The sequence below is a fragment of the Acinonyx jubatus genome, chromosome B2 (assembly GCF_027475565.1).
Source record: "Acinonyx jubatus isolate Ajub_Pintada_27869175 chromosome B2, VMU_Ajub_asm_v1.0, whole genome shotgun sequence".
In the NCBI taxonomy this organism is placed as follows: domain Eukaryota; kingdom Metazoa; phylum Chordata; class Mammalia; order Carnivora; family Felidae; genus Acinonyx; species Acinonyx jubatus.
The window spans coordinates 136,142,122-136,165,650 of record NC_069385.1 but is presented as its reverse complement, the minus strand read 5'-3'; the positions used below and the strand labels follow the sequence as shown (position 1 = coordinate 136,165,650).

The window sequence follows — 23,529 nt, the reverse complement described above, 5'->3', positions numbered from 1 at the left end:
AAATTTAAGAAGGTAAGACCTAATAACAGTGTTGGCCCAGACTACTTTTACTTCCAAGACCATCATCAGGATTGGATCGTGCACGCCATATTCCCTGAAACGCATGCTTAGTTAGACCTAAGTGTCCACTTTTCTGACCTGTGCTCTGCTGCTGGGTCAGGAAAAGAGCTGAAAAACTCTTGCCTATGCACTCCAGTAGCTTCTGGACGGTTTCGATAAAACGCTGGTTAACCAAAGAGGAAATGCATCAACAGTACCAGATGCATGGACTTACAGCAGCCTCTGGGGGACACGTAATAAAACAGAACAGGATTCTGCTTCTGAACAAAAATACCACGTTCAATACTGAAATTCCCAGCAACAGTGGGTAGAAAAGCAGATGAGACGGGCAAGGATTGCAAGGGCGGTTTCTTTCTTCGTATGACTGACGGCACCAGCAGCAAAGTTTTAACATTCAAAGATCTGAGCAAGTCCAAAGTTTTAAATGAAGACTCCCAAAACATCAACGTCAGCCTCCCTGCTTTAGTTTAGTATCCAAAATACCTGTAAATCCACAGCCAAACCCAATTACTAAAACATTACCTATATGCTTCTGCCTACCCCATGCTTCATTTTTGTTAAGTTCTACTTCTTAGGTATGTGTATTTGTGCTGTATTATTTCACTGTGCTTGATTACGAACTTCACGAAAAGGGGATCGCTCTAGGTTAAGTCTTAGGGGATTTGTTTTTCACCACCACCACCCCCCCCCAACTCAACACGAGGTTACTAAGATCACCTATCCATGATTTTGCTTATTCTTTGCCTATTTTCACTGTTGTTCGTCACACTCCCCCGTAGGAATATTCCACACTTTCTTTTGATAATCTCCTCCAAGGACATCTAAGTTCTGCCAGTTGGTTGCTATCATGATGGGCGCTGCAAACATCCCTCTGCCTATCCCCTGGAAAGCACACACTGGACTTGCTCTGGGATACTTACCGAGAAGTAACAACCATCGGATATCCTTGCATATGCAAGTCAAATTTACAAGTTCATGGAAACTGGTTTCCAAAGCAGGGGTCGATTTCTGCTTGCATTATCACTGTAATCTCTAAATGCTTAAATATAAAGACCTATTACTTCGGGTTGGGGACAACAAAGTACTCCAACTGCCACTTCCCAAGAGATCAGAATTTCAAGAAGGGGCCCCATCCTAAGAACTGCTATGCGGCCAGCCAGCTACATGGCCACCATCCACCTAATTATCACCTAAACGCCAGGACATCCAAGGACATACTGTGCTCCTGGGAGCTTCAGAACAGAGGACCTACCTGCATGTGCAACCATTTCATTACCTCCCACTTGGGTCAACTCCAGCAGCCCCACCGACTACCTTAGCATTTTGAAAGTAAGTGACTGGAGCAAACCCCAATCTAGGATTTGGATAAAACGTGAGAGTGCAATTCACTTGCACATCTTCATCAAATGTGGGTATCTAATACTGCTGTGTTGAGTAATTAAAGAAGCTGCTTCGTACGCATGAAGACTTGTTTTATTCATGTATCCGATCAAGGAAGTCAGCTCACGTTGAGAGCTGGGACCTAACTCACGAAGGAAAGACAGGCCTTACAGAGTTAGGGCACGCCAACAAGTACTTATCATCCATGATCCACTTCCGAAAGCTCTCCCATTTCCTGCCACCTACAGAAGTTACTGCATACAAAAGGCGACACCTTAACAATCCAATACCCAAAAACACGCTCATCACAGAGAAAGGATAGGGTGAAGTGGGTTGCCCTGCACGAGGGAAGGATGTACAAGGTTGTCGAGTCTGAGAATTTTACATAGGAAATAGAGGGTTTTTTAATGATCACACTGCATTAGCCATGTATTGATAAAGACACATCTGTAATTTGGGCTGAACTACATAATATTGATCATATCACCTATGCTGTGATACAAAGCCAAAGCAGAAAAGTGATCCGCAGGGCTAATATTTGACTTTCAAAAGTATTATTTAAGTGTGGGCCCTTTACAGCAGCCAACATGATAATAATAAACATTACTTGTTAGAATTCTATTTAAGTAAAAGTTAATACACTGGCACTATACCAAAAGGAATTAGGTACATACAGAGTCTGGCTTGGACTCTTTCCAAGAGGGCTTGGTAATTCCTGAAGAACCAACAGCGTTCAACTATATAATTCATGTGGCTGGCCCTATAGCCAACGTGACTTCAAGGCCACACTGTACAATTATAAAATAATACCAATAATTATAAGACACAGTAGGGAGATCGAGGCTGGGTGACTGCATGTATATTAACTAGCGAATGGTTGCTATGGATTTAGTCACTAATACCAATGAAATGGCACCACAATTAAAACAGGAAGTTCAAATTAAGAAGCTCCTAGAAAAGGCAATGTTCCATCAGGTTTTTCTTATTTAACAACAACAGCAGCAAAATGGGCAACTGGATGGCTCAGTGGGTTAAGTGTCCCTTTGGCTCCTATCATGATCTCACAGTTCGTGGATTTGAGCCCGACGTCGGGCTCTCTGCTGTCAGCTCAGACTGATCCTCTGCTCTCTTCTCTATCTGCCCCTCCCCCTCCCTGCTCACTCTTTTTTCTCTCTCAAAATAAGCATTAAAAAAATTTAATAGAGAAAACCGATTTGGTACACATCTAGTACTAAAGAACCTTCTTGGTTCACAGCACACACAAGCACAATTTGGACAAGGCTGCCTGGTTCCAATCCTACTCTTCATCAAGTGTGTGAACCTAAGGGGAGGATCAGAGAATGCCCTCAGATTCCTCTGTTAAATGGACAGAAGGACAACTGTGACTGGTTAAGTTAAGGCATTCATTATTTACGTAAAAGGGTTAGCGGTACATAGTAAGCACTGGATAAGAGCTACCTATATGACTCAATAAATGTTGGTGCTAATGGGGGTGCCTGGGTGGCTCAGTCGGTTAAGCAGCCGACTTCGGCTCAGGTCACGATTGCATGGTCTGTGAGTTTGAGCCCCGCGTCGGGCTCTGTGCTGACAGCTCAGAGCCTGGAGCCTGTTTCAGATTCTGTGTCTTCCTCTCTCTGACCCTCCCCCGTTCATGCTTTGTCTCTCTCTGTCTCAAAAATAAATAAACGTTAAAAAAAAAATTTTTTTTTTAAATGTTGGTGCTAATGAATTATATTTTTAATTATTTGGTTGTAAAAAGACAAGACAAAATATGCTTTGGCTCTCAATATATTTTTTAAAAGACTCCAGTAACGGATTTGTAAAAAGGTAAACACACAAATGATGACAAGTTAGAAACGATCAGAATGTTGAGATTTTGAGAACATGACCTGCAGAAGTATCAAGTAAAACTCAACCACAGTTATAATATGGTCATTTGACCTACTTAGAAAGAAATGAATAGTGGAAAACTAGGTTTGAGAAGGACTGACAGGTCCTTCTCAGCTCACTCAGGTCACAATTAAAGAGTTCATCTCCTTCCCAAATCTGATTCTGACAAAACCCCTATTCCCATGTGCTGCTAGGGTGGGAACAAATTGATAAAATATTTCTGGAGAGCAACGTGATCACAGATGCCAATTTGTTTTAAAGTCTGTAATTCAGCAAGCTCACTTCTAAAAAGTAATACTATGATATTAATGAGAGAAGCAAAGATTTACGTGCAAGGATTTCAACATAGTTTAACAATTCTGTTGCCCCTTTTCACTGGTTCAAATTCTATCTGCATCCAGTTAAAAAAAATTAAAGGCACCCAGCTGGATCAGTTGGTGAAGTGCACGCCTCTTGATGTTGGGGTTGAGTTTGAGCCCCACACTGAGTGTAGAGACTACTTAAAAATAAAATTTTAGGGGAGCCTGGGTGGCTCAGTTGGTTGAGCGTCAGACTTCGGCTCAGGTCACGATCTCGCGGCTGGTGGATTTGAGCCCCGCGTCGGGCTCTGTGCTACCCAGCTCAGAGCCTGGAGCCTGCTTCGGATTCTGTGTCTCCCACCCTCTCTGCCCCTCCCCTGTTCATGCTCTGTCTCTCTCTGTCTCAAAAATAAGTAAAAACATTAAAAATTTAAAAATAAATAAATAAATCTTTAAAAAACAAAATGCAAAAAGAGAAAATTCTTTTATATCAGCTTCCTAAGCCATGCAATACACTAACAATGCGTTGGTTTTGCAACCTGATGGCACCCCACGGTGCGGCACGAAGGGGTGGAGGCAACTGGAACCTGTGTGTATCTCTCAAGCCTCTGACTCCATACATGCAGCTCCCTCTTTTGGAATATTCCCTCCTCTGTCTTCCTAGAAAGCTCCTCACCGCTCCCCCCACACACACTCACCTCCAACCCCCAGTCAGCCTTCAGGGCTACTTCAAATACCCACAGTGACAAGCAAACATCGACTGTCCTGTTCTCCGAACAAGAGGATTTATTCTTGCTCATCTTAAGAGTCCTCCAAACTAGCATGTGCCTAGAGAAAACTGCTGAGACCCAATAAATACTGCTCAAAGAACAGGCTGCTCCTGCAGACCATTTCAGAGCCTTCAGAGCCTGATGATGCACTCTTAACCTTAGAGGCTCCCTTTTACAACTTCCAGAAGAAAAGGTCTCAAAGAATTGTCTTTCTATTTAGAAATATTTGGCTGGGAACACATCTTGTAATTTAGAATACTTGATTTTTCAGCAGTCACTAATCAAAATTAGGAACTCTTGGGGGAAAAGATCTAATTTTCAAATTTTCAAGTGAAAACATCTTATGAACACTATGTAACTCTCACTAACCTTCCCAATATGTTTTCTACACATTTAATCCCTTATTAGTTTCAATGTTAAAGTTCTTCGTTTTAGAGCCAATGATTTCTTCCCGTCTGCAAAACTGTTCAGGTCTTCCTCAGAGAATGACCTTTTATACCCTGCTAACTTACACGAACTCATTTTGTTACTACTGTGTTCAAATAAAAGCCACAGTTAACTATAATCCTCCCACCTTTTCCACAAAGTGAAACTACATCAATCACTTAAAAATTCTGTGTGTATTCTTTGCGGTATTTTCCTTAAAGGTTTCATGTGCCATCCAGGCAACTAATACTGAATAAAGAACATAATTTTTTCAAGATATTACATGTTTAAAAAAAAAAACACCCCACATTTTCCAAAACTTAGTAACATAAGGAAAGACTCCCAAGGTTTTAAGTTGCAGTGATTCCACTGCATGAAATATTAAATGGGGTTCAAAAGAAACACAAGCATAGAGAAAGTAGATTAGAGGAAATAAGCTAGTTATAAGAAGTAGTATCCTCTCCAGTGGCAATCTTTATAGTTTTCTGAAATTTCTATGTTTTCTACAATAAATTACTCCAAGGGGCATCTGGGAGGCTCAGTCGGTTAAGCGTCTGACTTCAGCCCAGGCCATGAACTCACAGTTCAGGAGTTGAAGCTCCACATCGGGCTCTGTGCTGACAGCTCAGAGCCCAGAGCCTGCTTGGGATTCCCTCTCTCCCTCTCTCCCTGCCCCGCCCTGGTTCACGTATGCTCTCCAACAAAATAAAAAAATGAATTACTTTAACAACATGTTGGCGGAAAAAAGACATTAATGATTATTTAAATGATATCACAAGGAAAATGGTGTGTTGCTGGATGGAAGTAGTACCAGCCACAAAAGAAGCAGTGACGAAAGCGGTTCTATGAAACATGGACTCCTGTGGAGCTAACAAACAAAGTGAGGAAAGCAGACAGTGACAACTTTGAAGCCAGGAGTACGTTGCCATATTGAAGTCAGGGATAATAGGAATACCATGACATTAATACCACGGGCAAAAGGATCCTCAAAAGGCTCAAAACACTAAAAGGCAGGTGAATAGAATAGGAACATGTTTTCACTCTGTCAGCATTGCCTGCATGTACAACATACCATGAAGACAGCTAGAAGAAGGTTTCTGAGTTGAACTACACTGGCTATCTAAAAAACCTGCTGCCAAACAACAAGACAGAGCTTGAAGACAAAAGAGAAGCAACCACTACGTTCATCCTGTCTCTATAGCTATACATGTTAATACAGTAGCCTGTAGTCACATAAGATCTTTTTTTAATGTTTATTTTTGAGACAGACAGCTTGGGGGGGGGGGGGGGGTGGGGAGGTGGGGCAGAGAGTGAGGGAGACACAGAATCCAAAGCAGGCTCCAGGCTCTGAGCTGTCAGCAGACAGCCAGCTGCAAAGCTCAGACTCATCAACCGTGAGATCATGACCTGAGCCGAAGTCAGATGCTCAAATGACTGGGCCACCCAGGTGCCCCCATACTTTTTTTAATGAACTAAAACTAATCGGACCAGCTAAGTATAAAGGACTCATGGCCTCCTAAGTGGCTACCGTACACAATGAAGCCGACCCTGAGCATCCCCATCATTGTGGAAACTTCTACAGGGCAGTGCTCACCTACAGATTCTTCATGAATGTAGTCTCAAGACCCTTTCATCAAGTCTACAGATGGCAACAGTCCCTGGGTCTCTGTGCTGTCCTCTGCTAGAGCTCAGACCGATAAACAGGGCAAGTCAGACAGACGGGCACTTCTTTCCAGGCAGCAGGGTGAAAAAGGACAGGGGAGCAAACAGAGCAGCAAGGAAACAAACCCCCTTCAATCCTGCAGCAGATGGCCCCCTGGTGTCATCAGTCTAGCTTTCAGATGAGGGAAGGAGGGAAAACCACAGGTTAGACCCAGTCATAAAAAGCCACGAGCTTATTCAGTAAACTAAAAACTGCAGAGAAACCCTTAGCAAAGCAATTACCCCAAAAGATGATTTTTAAATCATCAAGGATTTTAGGCAATCCTGATGTAGCTTGAAAGTAAAAGGCCAGCAATCACCACTTAATACTCATGAACAAAGTGCCACATGAAATCGTTCTGAGTTAGACTCACATTTTGCTACCCTCAAGGCTATAGGTACAAAGAAAAGTGTAAAAGAAAAAAAAAACCCCACAAACAGTGGATTCTGGGCTCACTGCCTCGGTTCCTACATACACAAGGGATCCCCAGAAAGAAAGCACCATTCATTCCTGTACGCAGGTGGGGGTTGAGGGATGGGGAAAAGCTTCATATACCACAAACATGGTGGCCACAGAGGATGCCGGTCTTCCAGAGCTTTCCACTCTCCCCCAAATTCTGCAAAAGCATCCCAATGTTTCCTAGAGAAGGATCTGGCAATTAAAAAGAACACCATGGAACACCAGGGTGGCTCAGTGCGTTAAGCAGCCGGCCCTTCATTTTGGCTCAGGTCATGATCTCTGGGCTCGGGAGACAAAGCCCTGCATAGGGCTCCATGCTGATAGCAAGGAGCCTGCTTGGGATTCTCTCTCCCCCCCTTTCCAGCCCTCCCCCACTCACTCAACTCTGTCAAATCAACAACAACAACAACCACACACCAAAAAAAAAAAAAAAAAAAAAGAGGGGCACCTGAGTGGTTCAGTCGGTTAAGTATCCCCTTTCTGCTCAGGTCATGATCTGATGGTTCATGAGTTCCAGCCCCACATAGAGCTCACTGGTGTCGGCACTGACCCCACTTCGGGTTCTCTGTTCCCCTCTCTCTGCCCCTCCCCCACTCGTGTTCTCTCTCTCTCTCTCCCTCCCTCTCTCTAAAATAAACATTTAAAAACAAGAAGGAACACCACCACAAACAGGCTTCATTATAAGTATCAGGCTATCACTCATCATGGAAACAAAACCAAACAGGACAAAGGGAGGTCTCAAGTGTCGTATCTGACATAAGAAACCCGCGAAGGGGAAGGGAGGATTGTTCATGGTGGTACCCAGTTACCTGTACAAATAGACCCATAATGACATCAGTGCTCATTACAACGTATCAAATTTTTTGACACATCCGATATTGCTTTAAGTGGCTACAATCCAGGAATTGTGGTCGAATGATTTGACAGATGCTGATGTGAATGGTTACATAACATAGCCTCTGACTTCTAAAAAGCTGCTGCAAATATAGAAGCCCTAGAATTTTCCTTCCTTGACCCTCCCTTCAAGTTGCACGGCCAGGTTGATGGCCTCACGTAGCCACTTTCCCCTTCTGCCTCCCTCCAAGCCTCTCTCCTCCAGCCCAGCTGGCACAGGTCCTTCTTCTTCCATCCCAGCTCAGAAACCTCAGAGAGGACAGAATGGAAACTGCTGTGCACTGCTCGGGTCACCCCCCCCCCCCCAAGACACCAACCCCTGCTACTGCTATTGGGGCAGGTTTTCCCGACACCACTAAGGAATGCCCTACTGGGGAAAACTAGGGTTCGCTTCCTTCTAGCTCGGTCAGAGTTTCTGCTCTCCAACGCCTAGGGTGAGGTCTAATTGTAGGATGATGGCGTCCAGACCCAGGGAATGGGGCAAACAGATTTTAATACAGTCCCTGAAGTGTGCTCTTTTATGACACAGCTACAGCTTTTATGGGAAGTAGTTAGGTAATGTGTATCTAGAACCTCGATCACAATTACCCTTTGAATGCTCACTTCCTGCCAGATACTAAGGACTTTAAATAAATCATCTCATTAATCCTAAGAATATTGCCTCTGAGAAAGAAATTACTACTCCATTTACAGAGCTGGGGAACAAGAGCCAAACAGAACGGCCACCTCGTGTGTGTTAGTTCTCTTCACTCTTGGTGGGGCCGTGAGGTCACCCTTTCAGGGATGACAGCATGAGCCTCCCTGCCAATGTCCCCAAGTGGAGGTGGAGGGCAGTGGTCTACGGGGGCCCAGAACTGGCAGGAGGCTGAATGCCCCGCAGTTTCCCCCAGGAAGCCTCTAGATCCCTCAGTGTCCACAGCTCCAGGGCCCTGAGCTCAGACCACAGGTGCGGGTTTTGTTTTACAGAAGAGAGCTTCCTTGAGGATGCAACATATAGATGCCCCGAGCTCTCTGTGCCCGCCCCCTCCCTGCCACCAGTCAATTCCTCAGACTGAGAGCACTCTGGAGCTCGGTAATTTTTCACAAAGGGGCTAAGAAATTGGAGGAGAAGGTCTGAGGAGTCGGCCAGCCGGAAGGCCAGTATCCTCCCCATCCACTACCAAGAGCAGCCACTTGATGGCAATCTTAACCTATTCCCTTGGAATTCTTCCATAAAGAGCGACCCCAGGAGGGTAAGAGCAACAGAGAATGGGCTGCAGAATGTGGACAGTGCTAGAAAAGGCATCACTGCCTGGCCAGAGTAGGCAGAGGCAGGGGCATAGAAGGATGGACCGAGAAAGCACGCCAACACGCTCCCCTGGGTTATTCTCCTGGCCCCAGACTTCTCTGGGGCCCTGGGCAGAAGCGACTGTACAGGTTTCTGTAGTCAGACAACTCAGGAAGACGGAAATTTCTCAGGCCCCATGACACAAGCACATCGAGCTTTCCATCAACAGATTGAAGTGTGAGGCAGACAGATGGTAACAAACAGGGTAATAAATCAACAGCAAACTCCTGCTTCTGATCTCAGCACCTTGCCCCCTGAAACCACAGAAAAAAAATAAAGCCAAATAATGAAAAAAAGGGCAACTTTCCCTCGTTGGGGTGTTACACCTGTTGAATGAAGCAGCCCAGCACTTTTCTTATTTAAATTGTAGATGAGGGGTAAAAAATTAAAAGCTATGTGCTTCTACCTTGGAGAGAAAAGGCTCTCCAGGAAAAAAAAAAAGGGGGGGGGGGTTGGAATACCTTGCAAATTACATTCACCACATACTTCTATTTTCAGTGGCAGTAAGATTAACATCAAGATGGTGGGAGGAGGGTCACTGTGATCAGAAAACAGTCCGTTGTCTTAACACAGAGGTTTCCCCCCACACAGTTCAACCTGGCCCTTTGTGACGGCTTCGTAACTCTTGGCTTCTCGATTTATAAGAAGAGTTCAGGCAGAGAGTGGAGAGTTTGCCAATGTTTTCCTCCGAGGGATTCAGAAAGTGCCAGCTGAGAGCCTTCCAACTCACCCTTTAAAACTCTGTAACACTTTCCAACTGAGTAAACTGGAAAGGCCCTTTTCAAATAACACTAGTCTGAAGTTGGGTAACTGCTGAGTGAGGACAGGGTAAAGCCACTCCGGTACAGGATAAGCAATTTGCGGTGCAGATCCCTCTAGAGATCACCAAGCCTTCCTTCGTGCCCAAACAATACACGTGTGTGGTTTCCACTGCTGGGGCACCTGCCCTACTTAGGTCTGCAGAGGATTCGCTGACCTTCTATACCATCACTCCAGAAGGGGAAGCGCACGGTTTCAAAAAGGCAGACAGAGAGTCAGCGTCCTTCCTGAATGCCCCAATCCCGTCAGAAGGAAGGGATCGGAATTAAGACAGGTGAAGGTTTCCAAAGTGAGACCTTGAGCTGCCTTCGTGCATCAGAAGGCAACAAAAATCGTTCAGAGCCATGGAAAACTGGAAGGAAGACTCAACCACGTGGGGCAGCACCAGAAGCTGGCAGGGGACTCCCAGGCACAGATGTCTTCCCCGGTCACCCACCAAGACCAGGTGCCACGCATGATCAGGATACCCACCCACCTGCCAAAGGGAAACACGGACCCAGTTGCAGGAGTGACCCGAAAGACACTGGCGGGGCGGGTCCCCAGGAAGAGGCCTGATGTGCGCAAAGAGCTGAAACCATTAGATCCAAAGCAGGAACGAGCCCACAACACTAGTGAAAGGTCAGCAAATTGTAGCGAGGAGGAACGGGGCCCCAGGAGCTCTGAAGCTCCAGAAAGAACACAGGGGCAGCATGGCTGACACACTGGCGACTCTGCTCCTTAACAGGCAGGTCTAAGGTTATAAAATAGCTCATGTTTCCCTCCTGGGCCCCAGACCTCCTCGTAGGAGAGACCTACACTGTTTTATGATCTTTTAGAAAGAAAATCATGAGGAAGCGAATTTCGGGACTCTGCAGAAGCACCCTAAAGCCTACAGAGAAAGCTAGAAGGATACAGGTGATTTGGCAGGTGAGATTGAGTAACAAGTTGTAAATTAAGGGATTTATGGGGTGCAGGCTAATTTCCCCCAAAACATACCCAGTTATCACCCTTCTGGGTTTAAAGATACTCCATACAGGAGTGTCTTTACACTGAACGTTTAACGTAGCTCAAGTGGGAACACGTTTTTTTCCAAAAACTAGGTAAAAGGTCCTCTAAATGTGGGGGAAAATGGGATCTGAGAAAGTCCCAAGCAAAACCAAATCGCACTAGTGCATCGTGGTAGATCCGACAGGAATCAAAGCCCCCATCACAGAACTTGAATCACAGAACCCATCACCCATCACAGAACTTGAATCAGGAACCAGCACAGACGGAGACGACACAGGAGGCCTAGATCTACGGGCAGGAGGAGGTGATACACAGGACCGTTTACAAGAGCGTAGACAGATAAACTCCATGCCTGGATAAGTGGCCTCTGGCCGAGAGGAGCGCTATCTGGGGACCCCACAGGCACCTCCCTTTCTGTACATGTTGATAAGTAAAACTGGTTGGTACGTATTGCCGTAAATTACACTTACGGCATAGAAAAAGAAACTGAATCCGTGCATAAAGTACAAACGAGGGGCGCCTGGGTGGCTCAGTTAAGCATCCGACTCTGGATTTCGGTTCAGTTCATGAATGTGAGACCCCTACTGGGCTCTGCACGGACAGCACTGAGCCCGCTCTCTCCCTCTCTGCCCCTTTCCCCGCTCTCTCTCAAAATACATAAACTTTAAAATGTATACATACAAATGAAATAAATTCATGTATGACAAAGAAGATTCTTCAGCCTCAAATAATGTCATGATTTCTCCCAAACTGACACCGAGACATCCATCCAGGGCCACCTTGATGGGCTTTGAGCCTGGAGCCTGCTTCAGATTCTGTCTCCCTCTCTCTCTGCTCCTCCCCCACTAGCATGTGCTCTCCGCTCCCCCCACCCCCAAAATACACATTAAAAAAATTTTTTTTTAAATAAAAAAATAAAAACCGAAGATTAATTGCATCCAACTGGGAGGAACAAGAACTTCTCCAAGCTCAAACCAGTTCTTAGGGGTTCCTGACATAGCAGGATATCCTTCTAGTACCTCAACACAAAAGGAAACATGTTGCAGATTAAAATGGAAATTAACTGCATCTAAAATTAAAACGCAATGAAATTGTCACCACCTCAAAGTTCTACCCACGTACTAGCATCGGTGCTGTTTGCCACCTCACCCCACTCCCCCAACTCCTAGGTTGAAGACTTAGCACCCAGTGTGACTGTGTTTGGGCAGAGCTTGTGAGAAGGTGAGAAAAGTAAAGGAGGTCACGATTCGGGGAGGCACTGATCTGACGGGGCTAGTGTCCTCCTAAGAGGAGGAAGAGACAGCCGTACACTCTCCCCCCCACCGTCAGCCTGGTGAGGACGTGGCCAGTACCCTGGATCCGGACATCCAGCCTCCAGCGTCCAGAACAACGAGAAACACACTTGCGTTGTTTCAACCACCCCACCCAGTCTACAGTACATTGTCACAGCAGCCTGAGCTGACTAATACAGACTTCTGCCACAGCCACAAGAAAATGAACACAAGTGAGCAATCCTCCCGTGCCATCACCCTATGTTTCTGCACCCTCAAGGCCACGGGACAACTCACGGGCCGTGGACAAGAATCCCTCTAACCGAAAACACACGTATTTGGCAGAGAAGGGGTATGGCCCTATGGATGCCTCTTTAGCTTGCCTTTGGTGGAAAGCCAGGTCTGGAACCCCTATTCCAGAATTTCTTGAATTCTATCACCAAGGCCAAGATTTCTTAACACTCACAGAATGGCACTACCGGAAAGAGGGGACACCGAACGGGAGAAGCAGAAGAGCTGTTCAAAAGGCCAGTGTGGTCTGGACTTGCACACAGCTGGGAACCAAAACTTTAATGCCGGTTCAAGACAGAGAATCTGTCTGGGGCACCTGGGGGGCTCAGTCAGTTAACCGTCCAACTTCAGCTCAGGTCACGATCTCGCGGTTTAGGAGTTTGAGCCCCACCTCGGGCTCTCTGCTCTCAGCACAGAACCTGCTTCAGATCCTCTGCTCCCCTCTCTCTCTCTGCTCCTTCTCTGTTTGTGCACAGTCTCTCGCTCCAAGAAATAAAAACATTTAAATAAATTTAAAAAAAAATCTGGCCCACGAATGCCACCACGAGCCAGTGAAGATCATTTGTGACCATGTCCAAATGGAGGGCTCTTATTTGTGCCCCCAAGTCAGGGCTGCTAAGAGTTGCATACTGGACACACGTGAGCCACTGGCTTTGGGGACCCTTCAAGTCTTCAGACACTCTCAGGCATCTCGTACATTCTAGGGAAACACCATAAACCCACATATCATCATAAAAGCTCGTGAAAAAAAAAAAATCAAGACAGCCATGGTGACAAACCTCAAATGACCGCATACTTTAAAAGAAGTCAAATGAAATGGAAAGGGAGGGAGCAACATTTCTGGCCTGGTGGGAAAGCCCTGGGTCTACACTGGAGCACTGGTCACGTGGGTATATGAGCTTTTTTAAATACATCAAACTGGGGGCGCCCGGGTGGCTCAGTCGGTTGAGCATCCGACTTCGGCTCAGGTCATGATCTCACGGTCCGTGAGTTGGAGCCCCGTGTGGGGCTCTGTGCTGACAGCTCACAGCCTGGAGCCTGCTTCGGATTCTGTGTCTCCCTCTCTCTCTGCCCCTCCCCCACTCACACTTTGTCTCACTGTTTCTCAAAAATAAATAAATGTAAAAAAAAAATTTTTTTTTAAATAAATACATCGAACTGTACGAGTAAGACGTGTGATTTCATGCGGCGTATACTTTTCCTCAAAAAATAAAGTGGGGGGTGGGGAGGGGTATGCAAGACTGGAGTCCAGTTTTGTGGTCAAGTCCTGATTCGCTATGCAGTCTTATACAAGCTGTGGAACACTGGAGACCCTCTACACAAACCCACAGAACCGGACAGTAATAGGTTGCAATAAAGTTATGAGATTAGAAGCAGTAACTTATTTCTTAAAAGCCTCGTTTTAGGGGCACCTGTGTGGCTCGGCTGGTTGGACGTCTGACTTTGGCTCACGGTCTCATGGCTCGGGCGTTTGAGCCCCGCATCAGGCTCTGTACTGACAGTGCGGAGCCAGCTTGGGATTCTCTCCCTCCCCTTCTCTCTCTGCCCGCCCCTCCCTGATCTCTCAGCCTCTCAAAACAAACAAAGAAAAGCCCAATTTTAATTTAAACTTCCAAGCAACATAGCTCATACCTGAATAGGCATTCCGCAAATGTGGTTAAGAAAGGGTACAAGGGTGATCCAATTCCAGGAATCTTTACGATAAGACAAGGGTATCACAATTATGAATACACGTTTTGGGGACAGGGAAACCAGCGTGAGCTGTGATCCAGGGCTATAGGTGTGTGCATTTCCAGAATAAAACCCAGAGTCACATGTGGGACACTCAAGCCCTAAACAGACAGGAGCATATCCACGGCACGGCAGAGGGTGCTGGAGGGGGAGTGGGAATGGCCAGCGGGCAGAGAGCTGTCTGCACACAGATCCATGCTCCACAAGCACTACGGAGAACCCAGGCGTGCAGACAGCAGCAGTGAATGGTGACGGAGCTTTTCTCTCATGGACTTTCTGTCTGTCGTGGGGAGAGCACTTACCGCTAGCAAACAACAAGAATACAATGTCCTGCAGACAGAAATTCTATGCAGAGAAATATTACGAGGCAAAAAAGCAAAAGGGTATCCAACAAAGTTTCAAGAAGATGTTCAAGAAGGATGCTCCGGTTCAAACCTCCAGGTTTGAGCAGGAACCTGAAATTCAGGCAGGGATCAAGCACACAGTTATCTAAAGGGAACTAGAAGGAGCAGAAAGCACAAGAATTCTGGTGGGTTTGAACAGCGAGGAGGCCAAATTAGGGGGGACAGTGGTAAGGAGACCTGACAGATACCGTGGCCCCCATCAGCTTATCGTGGTAAGAGGCAGGGAGACGCTGCAGGAACAGAGCATCGCTAATCTGCATTTATAAATGACTGTTCTGGCCACCTCCTGGTGGGGTAAAAAGGCAGAGGCTGAGGGGGCATAGGGATCCCAGCCCAAGCTGGAGGTTACAGACTAGGGGGCAGTAGTGCAAATGCAGTTTTGGAACAGGTTTTGCTAAAGGACAGAATGCAAAGTGTGGGAAAATCAGAGAAATACAGCTAATTCCAAGGTTTAGGCCAAAGTAACCAGAAGAATGGAATTGGCGTTTACGGACCAGGGGAAGACAGGCAGAGCAGAGGACAGGTGGTGGAGACAGAGTTGGCTTAGGGACCCCTCATGTTCATAAGGCCTTCCCAAGAAATCAAAGTGGAGAAGGCAAGTAGGCAAGTGGAGTTTAGGACAGGGTCAATCATGTCAAATGCTGCCATGGGGGTAAACAAGGCACTGACCAGAAACTCGGTCAACGGACTTGGCAACTGAGGTCATTATTAAGCCTTAGTCGTGGCCTCATTCTAAGGGTTCAAAGGAATACGAAAGGGGACAGGATATTAACAAGAATATAAATAGTAGAGGGAGACAGACTGCTTAGACATTTTCTACCAGGAACCCTGCAATAAAGAGATGAATAGCAGGAGGGAGATAACAAGATCGACGGAGGATTATTTTATTATGAGCGAAACTACAACATGTTTTGTTTACTGATGGCAATCATCCAGCACAGAAGTAAATAAGGAAGAGGGAGATCTTCCAGACTGATGCCCTTGGAGAGATGAGAAAAGGACCACAGCAGATTTCTGCCCTTTTACCCTCAGGACCTCTCAACGCTGGGCTTCTTAAGAACGGAGACCAGCAGAGAGAACAACCACCCCCATAACTACATACCACCTCCCACCCCATCCTAGGCCCTTCCTCCTAAAACAGCCCAAGATGTGATGAGGAGGACAGAATCTGGGACAGAGCGGACAGAGGAGGCAGGCTGACAGAAATGGGGGGGCAAGGGGCCCCATGCACAAAGTGACAGGAAAGAAGAGCAACTTGAATTCCATGTTATTACTCACAAAACCACCCACATTCTAGACTCCATTAAGTATCAACCAGTAGGAGCTCTATCAAGAAATGTCCCATGTGCATCACACTCAGGGCTTACAGTGACTACACCACAGCCACAAAGACATCAAGCCCTTTTTTTTCTTTTTTTAAATATTTTTGAGAGAGAGAGGGAGTGAGAGAGACAGACAGACACAGAATCCGAAACAGGCTCCAGGCTCTGAGCTGTCAGCACAGAGCCCGATGCAGGGCTAGAACTCATGAACTCCAAGACCATGACTTGAGCTGAAGTTGGATACTTAACACACTGAGCCACCCAGGGGCCCCTCAAGCCCTCCCCTCCCTTTTTTTTTTTTTTTTTTTTTGTGAAGTTTATTTTCAGATCAAGAGAAAGAGAACATGAGCGAGCGAGGTAGGGGCAGAGAGCGAGAGCGACAATCCCAAGCAGCCTCCGTGCCATCAGTGGGGAGCCCAACGCAGGACTTGAACTCACGAACCAGGGGATCATGACGTGAGCGGAACCCAAGAGTCAGACACTTAACCCACCGAGCCACCCATGAGCCACTCAAGCCTTTTCAACTCTACCATTTGCAAGAATAAAACGTAGCTTTTATTTTTCTAACGAAGAATAAATTTGTTGTCAGTGAAGTGTATTTACCCTTCCTGTCGCCCCGCTTCTTTTACTTGGGAGTGTCCGCTCCTACATCGGGGGAGACAAGTAAGAAAAGTCTCCAAGGTTGATGTGTTCCAGAAACCCAAACCCTCAGCAGCTGCCGGGGGGCAGCCTGGTGGTCCCCACAGCTCACAGGGGACTGGCACTTACACATCGGCATTTCCATTTGGACAAAGCAGTGGGATAATCCACTTTCTTTTTTGTCTTTTTAAATTCTTTTTAATATTTTTGAGAGAGAGAGAGAGAGAGAGAGAGAGAGAGAGAGAGAGAGAGAGAGAAAGCACGAGGAGGGGAGGGGCAGAGACAGAGACCTAGAATCTGAAGACAGACTCCAGGGTCCGAGCTGTCAACACAGAGCCTGACCCCGGGCTCGAACTCACGAACTGCGAGATCATGACCCAAGGCGAACTCAACACACTGAGCCACCCAGGAGCCCCTAAGCCACTTTCTTCAGGAGGAAAACAACAAGACGGTCTTTCCTGTTGAAGTGGGGCCCATCCTTAGAATAGCTAGATGTGAACGCTTGGGGGCCAAAGCAGAAAAGAGAAGTGTCCCCCCACACCCCCCTCCCCAGCCCTCTGTTGATGAAGACAACCATTCGACTGTGACACATGACAGTATTTTCAATAGAGCTGTGTAAATAAACTGCCATTCAGGGGACAATGTGCTTGGATTTTTCATTTTGAGTCACAAGGCATTTTTATCTTATGCTGTGAACAATGAATTCGCAGGACTCGGGCCCAAGTTTCATTCCACAAACAAAACATCCGGAATCTTTAAGATGTTGATGGAGTCCAGGAGTGCCTGGGTGCCTCAGTCAGTTAAGGATCTGACTCTTGGTTTCGGCTCGGGTCATGATCTCACGGTTGGGGGTTTGGGAGTTTTGAGCCCCGCGTGGGGCTCTGTGCTGACAGCTCGAGCCTGGAACCTGTGGATTCATTTTCTCTCTCTCTCTCTCTCTCTCTCTCTCTCTCTCTCTCTCTCTCTCTCTCTCTCACTCTCACCCTCCCCCCGACTGTGCACACGCATGCGTGTGCTCTCTCCTCTCAAAAATAAACATTAAAAAAGATTTTGAACGAGTCCAAACTTCTTCTCCTTAAGGGGGAAACAAAACAAAACAAAAACAGGTGTGTGGGGAGCTCTGTGTCTGCACTTCCAACTTCAGCTCCTCCCTACAAATCGGCAGTTGTTGCCAGAAAGGCCCCTTGTCATGTGAGGACAGGACAGGATGGAGACAGCCAACCTGGTGGTTCAACAGCAGCATTAAAAATCCAAATCCCTACCCCTAGGTGAATAAAATGAACGTACCTGTGCCCATCTTTTGATTCCCCCCCCCAATTATAAACTCTAATAAAGACCACAAATATGCCCATGTTCATACTTCTCCTGCCCCCCACCCCCCACCTTGGAGGTCTCCTTCCCAGTAAAAGATGTTACATGCTCGCCTTCGAAAGAAACAGCTATTAGGAAAAGTTTTTTAAAAGGTCTCCTACAAATTCTTAGTTTCTGGAATCCTATCTTTACAGAGGGTTCCAAAGTGACTTCTGTTTATCCAAGGGGTGGTCTGAAGCCAAGACACAGAAAGCCAAGCTTTAAAAGTCTGGCTGCCGAGGACCACTCGCGTAGATGGACGGCTAATCCACCCTCGTGTATCATCTCCTCATCTACAAGAACAGTCTGTTCTGAAGACTAAATTCATGAAATACAGAGCAAGTGCTAGAACAGTAACGGCTCAACGTACGGATTACCCATCACGACCGCAGTCAGGTTCTAAGAAAAAGGATCCAGGTTCCCTTAAATCTACTCAAGGTTCTTTGGCTGGCCAGAGGGCTTTTGCTGGATCTCAGATGACATTTATAGGAAGCAAATGAAACTCAAATACAGCTAATAGCTCCCCTCTCTTACTGTGTAATTATCTGTACTCATTTGTGCAGCATGTTATTATTTAAATGTCCCTAATTTCAGCCCCAGCGGGCCAAGGGCCCTCAAAGAGTGGCCGAGGCCTCAGCCTCCGCCAGCCCTTCCCCATGCTTTTGTTCATTTATAACAGCCAGAAGAAGTGGCATTATCTACAGCAGGAAGCAGATAGAAGGTTCTCACAATCAGCAAAAATCGGAGTACCGCCTCTCCTACGCCCAGCTATAAAACCAACACGCCACAAGGAGGGCTTCAGTTCCTACACAGACAATCCGCGAGGCCGTTCAAGACTCATGTTCACTCCTGCTAGGATGGATGGATAAATAAATGGTTAAAAAAAAAAAAAAAAGGAAAAAAATATTCATTCCTGGTTACTTTAGAACTGCAGACATAATAAATGTTGATGGCAAACATGGATTTTAGAACAATAAAATGTGATGTCTCCTTACAATCTTGTGCCTGCTTGGGTTATTACTACTGCACTAGACCCACAGAAACAGGGTAGCATAGCTCAGCCGCTTGGGAGCTGCCGCTGTCTGTGTGCAGTTAACAGACGCCAGACCCCACCCACCTCACAAGGGGGGGCGGGGCAAAGAAGGAGGTGCTGGTTCAGCGTTCTAGCACGCCAAGGGTTTGGCGAAGTGACGTCAATCCGTTCTCCAATTAGGTAACAGTACGACAAGCCTATTCTATTTGTGAACACAAAATATTACTTGAACGTGGAATTTTCCCCAGTAACTCCGGTGAGACCGATAACCCAGAAACATCTCTGAAAAGTGATCCAGTGAAAATTAAGATGTGTTTTCAATACCGCCGTTAAAAAGATACGGTGTCCTTTTCATCCCTCTTGTCTTCCAAAGTACTGGATTCAAAAGCTCCGCGGATGGAGTTGTAATTCCAATTCTGCTACCGCATTGCAGACAGCCGTGTCACCTTGGGAGAAGTCACCACCACACAGAGCACTCACAAAGCCCCACAAGGACATTTTGGTCAGCTCACGGATGACAAGAGCAGGGGTCTCGGAGGTAGGTCAGTACCCAAGGTCCCCCGCTGCAAAGCATGAAAAGGGGGAGGCGGCGGCACAGGGGCAGCAGTTAGCCCTCCCGCCAATCTGGGCACAGGAACCTGCTCTGATCCTTGTCTCGTCACTTTCCTTGCCCGTGTCCTAACAAGGGCTCTGTACGGGGCAGCTTCAAAGCCCTACCGCCAGACAAATTTCTCTGACAATTAACACCGGACCGATGGAGTTCAGTTCTTACAAGAGAAATCTCAAAAGGTTAGATAACTCACCAAAACAAAGCACCAAAAAACAAACATGCACCTTGCAGGGCTGTGAAAACCTACTCCCCTACTAACCTATTTTCATCTGCCCCCAGGGCAGAACCCCAAGCCAGCGTGCGGTGCACAGCTTAAGACGAGGTCATCATTCTACCATGCCGAGTATGCACGAGGAGTACGAAGCAACCATTCAAACAGGGGACATGCTCACAGGCACACACGTGCGTGCACACACGGAACACTGCTTGCAATCATCCTACCACCAACCTCAGCTGCCAAAAAGTCTGGGACGCTCTCCATGTTTTCTGCTTTCTCTGCACCGTGCCCCCTAGGAGAGCACGGCTGAGGTTTGAGGACCTACAGAGAAGGAGCTGCTGGTGTCCCAAGCTCTCTGGGACGCCCCCAAAGACAAAGCACAATTCAACCTGTTGGCTGCCCTTAAGAAAAATATTCTTGAAACACAGAGTCGTGTTTACTCAGAACAGCTATGGCAATCCAAGGTACAGAACGACAAAAACGTGGACTCGGACCATTGGCTCCAATGACACCAACAAGAAGTGGAAACAGGCCTATTCACAGCAATTTCACCACCGAGAGAGAGAGAGAGAGAGAGAGAGAGAGAGATGCCTTGGGGTCTTGGTGCTTAAACAAGAAAACGACAAGTCCGTCTTTATCAGCAGGAAATACGAACTGCTACAACAAAAGCCTCTTTTTTGTTGTTGAACGAATTCTTATACTAGTTTCATAAAGTCTTCAACGATCCCAAGAACACGGTCTTTGCCACTTTTCTCAGAACCTCTTCCTCAGCACCGTCAAGCCCTTGACAAGGGTGGTAGAAAACGAGAGCTACGTGTGGTCAGCTAGCTGGCAGGGCAGGTTCCCTCTTAAAAGAACAAAAGGTAAAGTTCGTCACCTAAATTCCACCTTGATTTAATCCTGGACACCCGGCTAACTTGTCCGAAAAGCTGATGTTTCTCCGTTGGGTTGTTTTCTGTTAACAGATTCCAAAACCACGAAGGCATCTCCCCTCCTAAATAGCAGAACGAGAGCACGCCTGATCACAACAGTAAGAACTACACCCCCAGCAGCTAGCGCTCTATTGTAACTCCAGGACTCAGGGACGTTCTCTGTCCCCATCACCCACCCCCCCCCCCCCCGCCCCAGATAAAAAACGTAAAGCAAATCACCATCTTCACTGTGAAGCCAAGAACACGAATGATCACATCACATCACACGTGGCTCCAGATTCTATACCTGTGACAACACATTCTACAACTTACCTTCTACCTTTTGATTCAATAACAAAAGCCGGGGGGGGGGGGGGGGGCCTTCCCATGCATGTTGGCTCAGACTTCAGGGGCTTCTGGTTTCAAGTCACACAGTACTAGAAGCAGACAGGGACAGACGGGGGGTGGGGGGGGGGGGGGGGTGGGGGGTGGGGGCAGTGGCAGGGAGGGCATCGTCTCCGAAAGCACTGCCATGACTCTGTGCAAACAGAGTGGCAACAGGTCCCGCCTGTAAGCACTGGTTCCAAGAAGAGGCTCCCAGACAACCCACCGTACAACTAAGCAGAATGGAAAGAAACTGGAGGCCCTAAGTGAACCTGTCACCCTGCACCCTGGCATGCTGCCAAATACCCTCCAAATGCCTCTATTACCCCATGACCAGAGCAAAGACTCTGAAACAGAACAATCCCCTCTTCCTTATCTGCTTGCTCCAAGCAGGTACAAACCAGAACACGATCGATTCATTCACATTTCTCTGTAATTCTGAAGGACGAACAAAGTTGGACAGAGCCTGGGATGTCACCACGACCACATCCCCTGCAACGAAATACAGACTGTGACCAGAAGCTCGGTTATGATCATCGGAGGATTCCAATTCCACCGTGCTAACCCTGTTCCAAAGAGACATCAGAATAAACTCGGGGAAGAGCAAGTTTCCCTCCAGGCTTCAAGGATCCACCTGATAATCATACAGGTGTACTTCCACAGGCTCGGGCATTCTAGGCCACCATATACCAGCCTCCACATAACAACCTGCCCGGCCTGATCAACAAGGAAGCAGGTACTTAGGAGGCTATGAACCAGAGAGCAGGAAGGGTAGGAGGCAAATGGTATATCTAAGCTGCTTCCTATACAATCAGGGGAGAAGAACCAGCAGACAGTAGGGAGGTATCCATAGGAGACAATCTAGGACTGCCCTCAGTTGTGGGAATCAGCACTTTAAACCTTACAAACCTTCTTACTGGTTCCCTAAGACGATCAAGGGGGAACCGCCCCACATCGCAGCAAAGTAGAAAGGCAGAGATCCACAGAAACACCTGTTAAGACAGACTCTGTGTTCGACCCAGGACCTAGTAGAAATCAGATCACAGCCCTGGTCTTACCTACAGGGACCAGACTAATTAAGGCACCCTGCAAATTATATTACACAGCATATAAAGGAGCAGAAAAGAAATGAATCTATAAACCCAGTAGGATGTCCAAAATAACTGCCAAGAGGGGCCTAGCCCGAGAAGCACAAGCCGCCCAGATCACATCCAATTCCGAAACAAGGCCGTGCCCGAAGACATCATCCAATTCCAACAAGATAGTCGACTCACCATTCACGGTCTTCAGGCTCCCAGCAATGCCTTCCCCGTGCTGCCTCTTCTGGGCATTCTTGAACTCCTTCAGAGACAGATAGAGGACTTTCCGCACCACCCTTTCTTCTGACCATGGAATCCCATCACTGTCATCCTGCAGAAACAGGAAAGAGGGAAGGGAAAGCACTTAACACAAAAAGCAAGTAAATATGAAGAATCAAAAGAAACATTAAAGAAAATTCCAAAGTATCAGAGCGAGATGCACTTCCAGGGGGTCACGTCATCCTGCGGTAATGGTTCATTCAGCACGACCTTCCTGATGTCTGGAGAGTCCCCAGGAAAGCTAACCCAAGGACCATAAAAGGGGGTGGAAAGACGACCACCAGCTCGCCTCCTTTACAAACCTTTACGCCCACATGCCCTCATTAACCAGTAATACTCAAGTTCTATATTCCTGGCAACATTTCGAAACAGGAGTTCGTACCCCCGACAGCACAGGTGTAATGAACCACTGTACTGGAGTGTCTGAGGAATTCTGGGACGTGTGCTGCCTCACACATATGCGCCGCACTCTTTTAGGAACTGCTGCCGTTGGCACTGGGGGCTAGGGGGTTGGTGCTGCCTTCAAAGAATTTACAATTCGGTCAGAAGAAGTGAAATTGGATCTGTACTGACCTCTTAAGGAAATGAGCCCTGAATGAGAGAGACCGAGCACAGCAGAAAAGGGCAAGGGATCCTGGCGGAGCAGAGAACTGGGAGGCAGGGGCAGGAGGTTTGGGAAGGGGTGACGTAAAGAAAACAAAAAGAAGAAGAAGAAATACACACAGGTTAATAACAGGTCTTGAAGGTCTAATTAGCGTGGCTCCCTTAGGTCTGTGGTATCAGATGCAATGCAAGTTCTGGAGAGGAACAGAACAAGAGAAGGCCAGGTTGGGCGGGTTGGGGGTGGGGAAAATCCCAACAACCAGCAGCCAGGCCAGAGACCATCCGAGCCATTCCAGTAGTGGCCACAGAAAAACAGAGGACAATCCAGAAGCGCCAAGAGGAGGAGGGGAGGGCGCCAACCAGCAGGGAGACCAGAAGCTACATCTAGAAAC

At 47.0% G+C, this 23,529-nt stretch overlaps 1 protein-coding gene across 5 annotated transcripts in view; it reads right to left on the bottom strand.

Moving 5' to 3' along the window:
* JARID2 (jumonji and AT-rich interaction domain containing 2) overlaps nt 1-23,529 on the bottom strand; it is a 270,402-nt gene that overhangs the window by 124,351 nt on the left and 122,522 nt on the right. For all 5 annotated transcript variants that reach the window (XM_027040335.2, XM_027040337.2, XM_053223183.1 and 2 more), the window contains one exon: nt 22,451-22,586. In XM_027040335.2, coding sequence (XP_026896136.1) covers nt 22,451-22,586 — 136 coding nt within the window. The remainder of the gene's footprint in view (nt 1-22,450; nt 22,587-23,529) is intronic.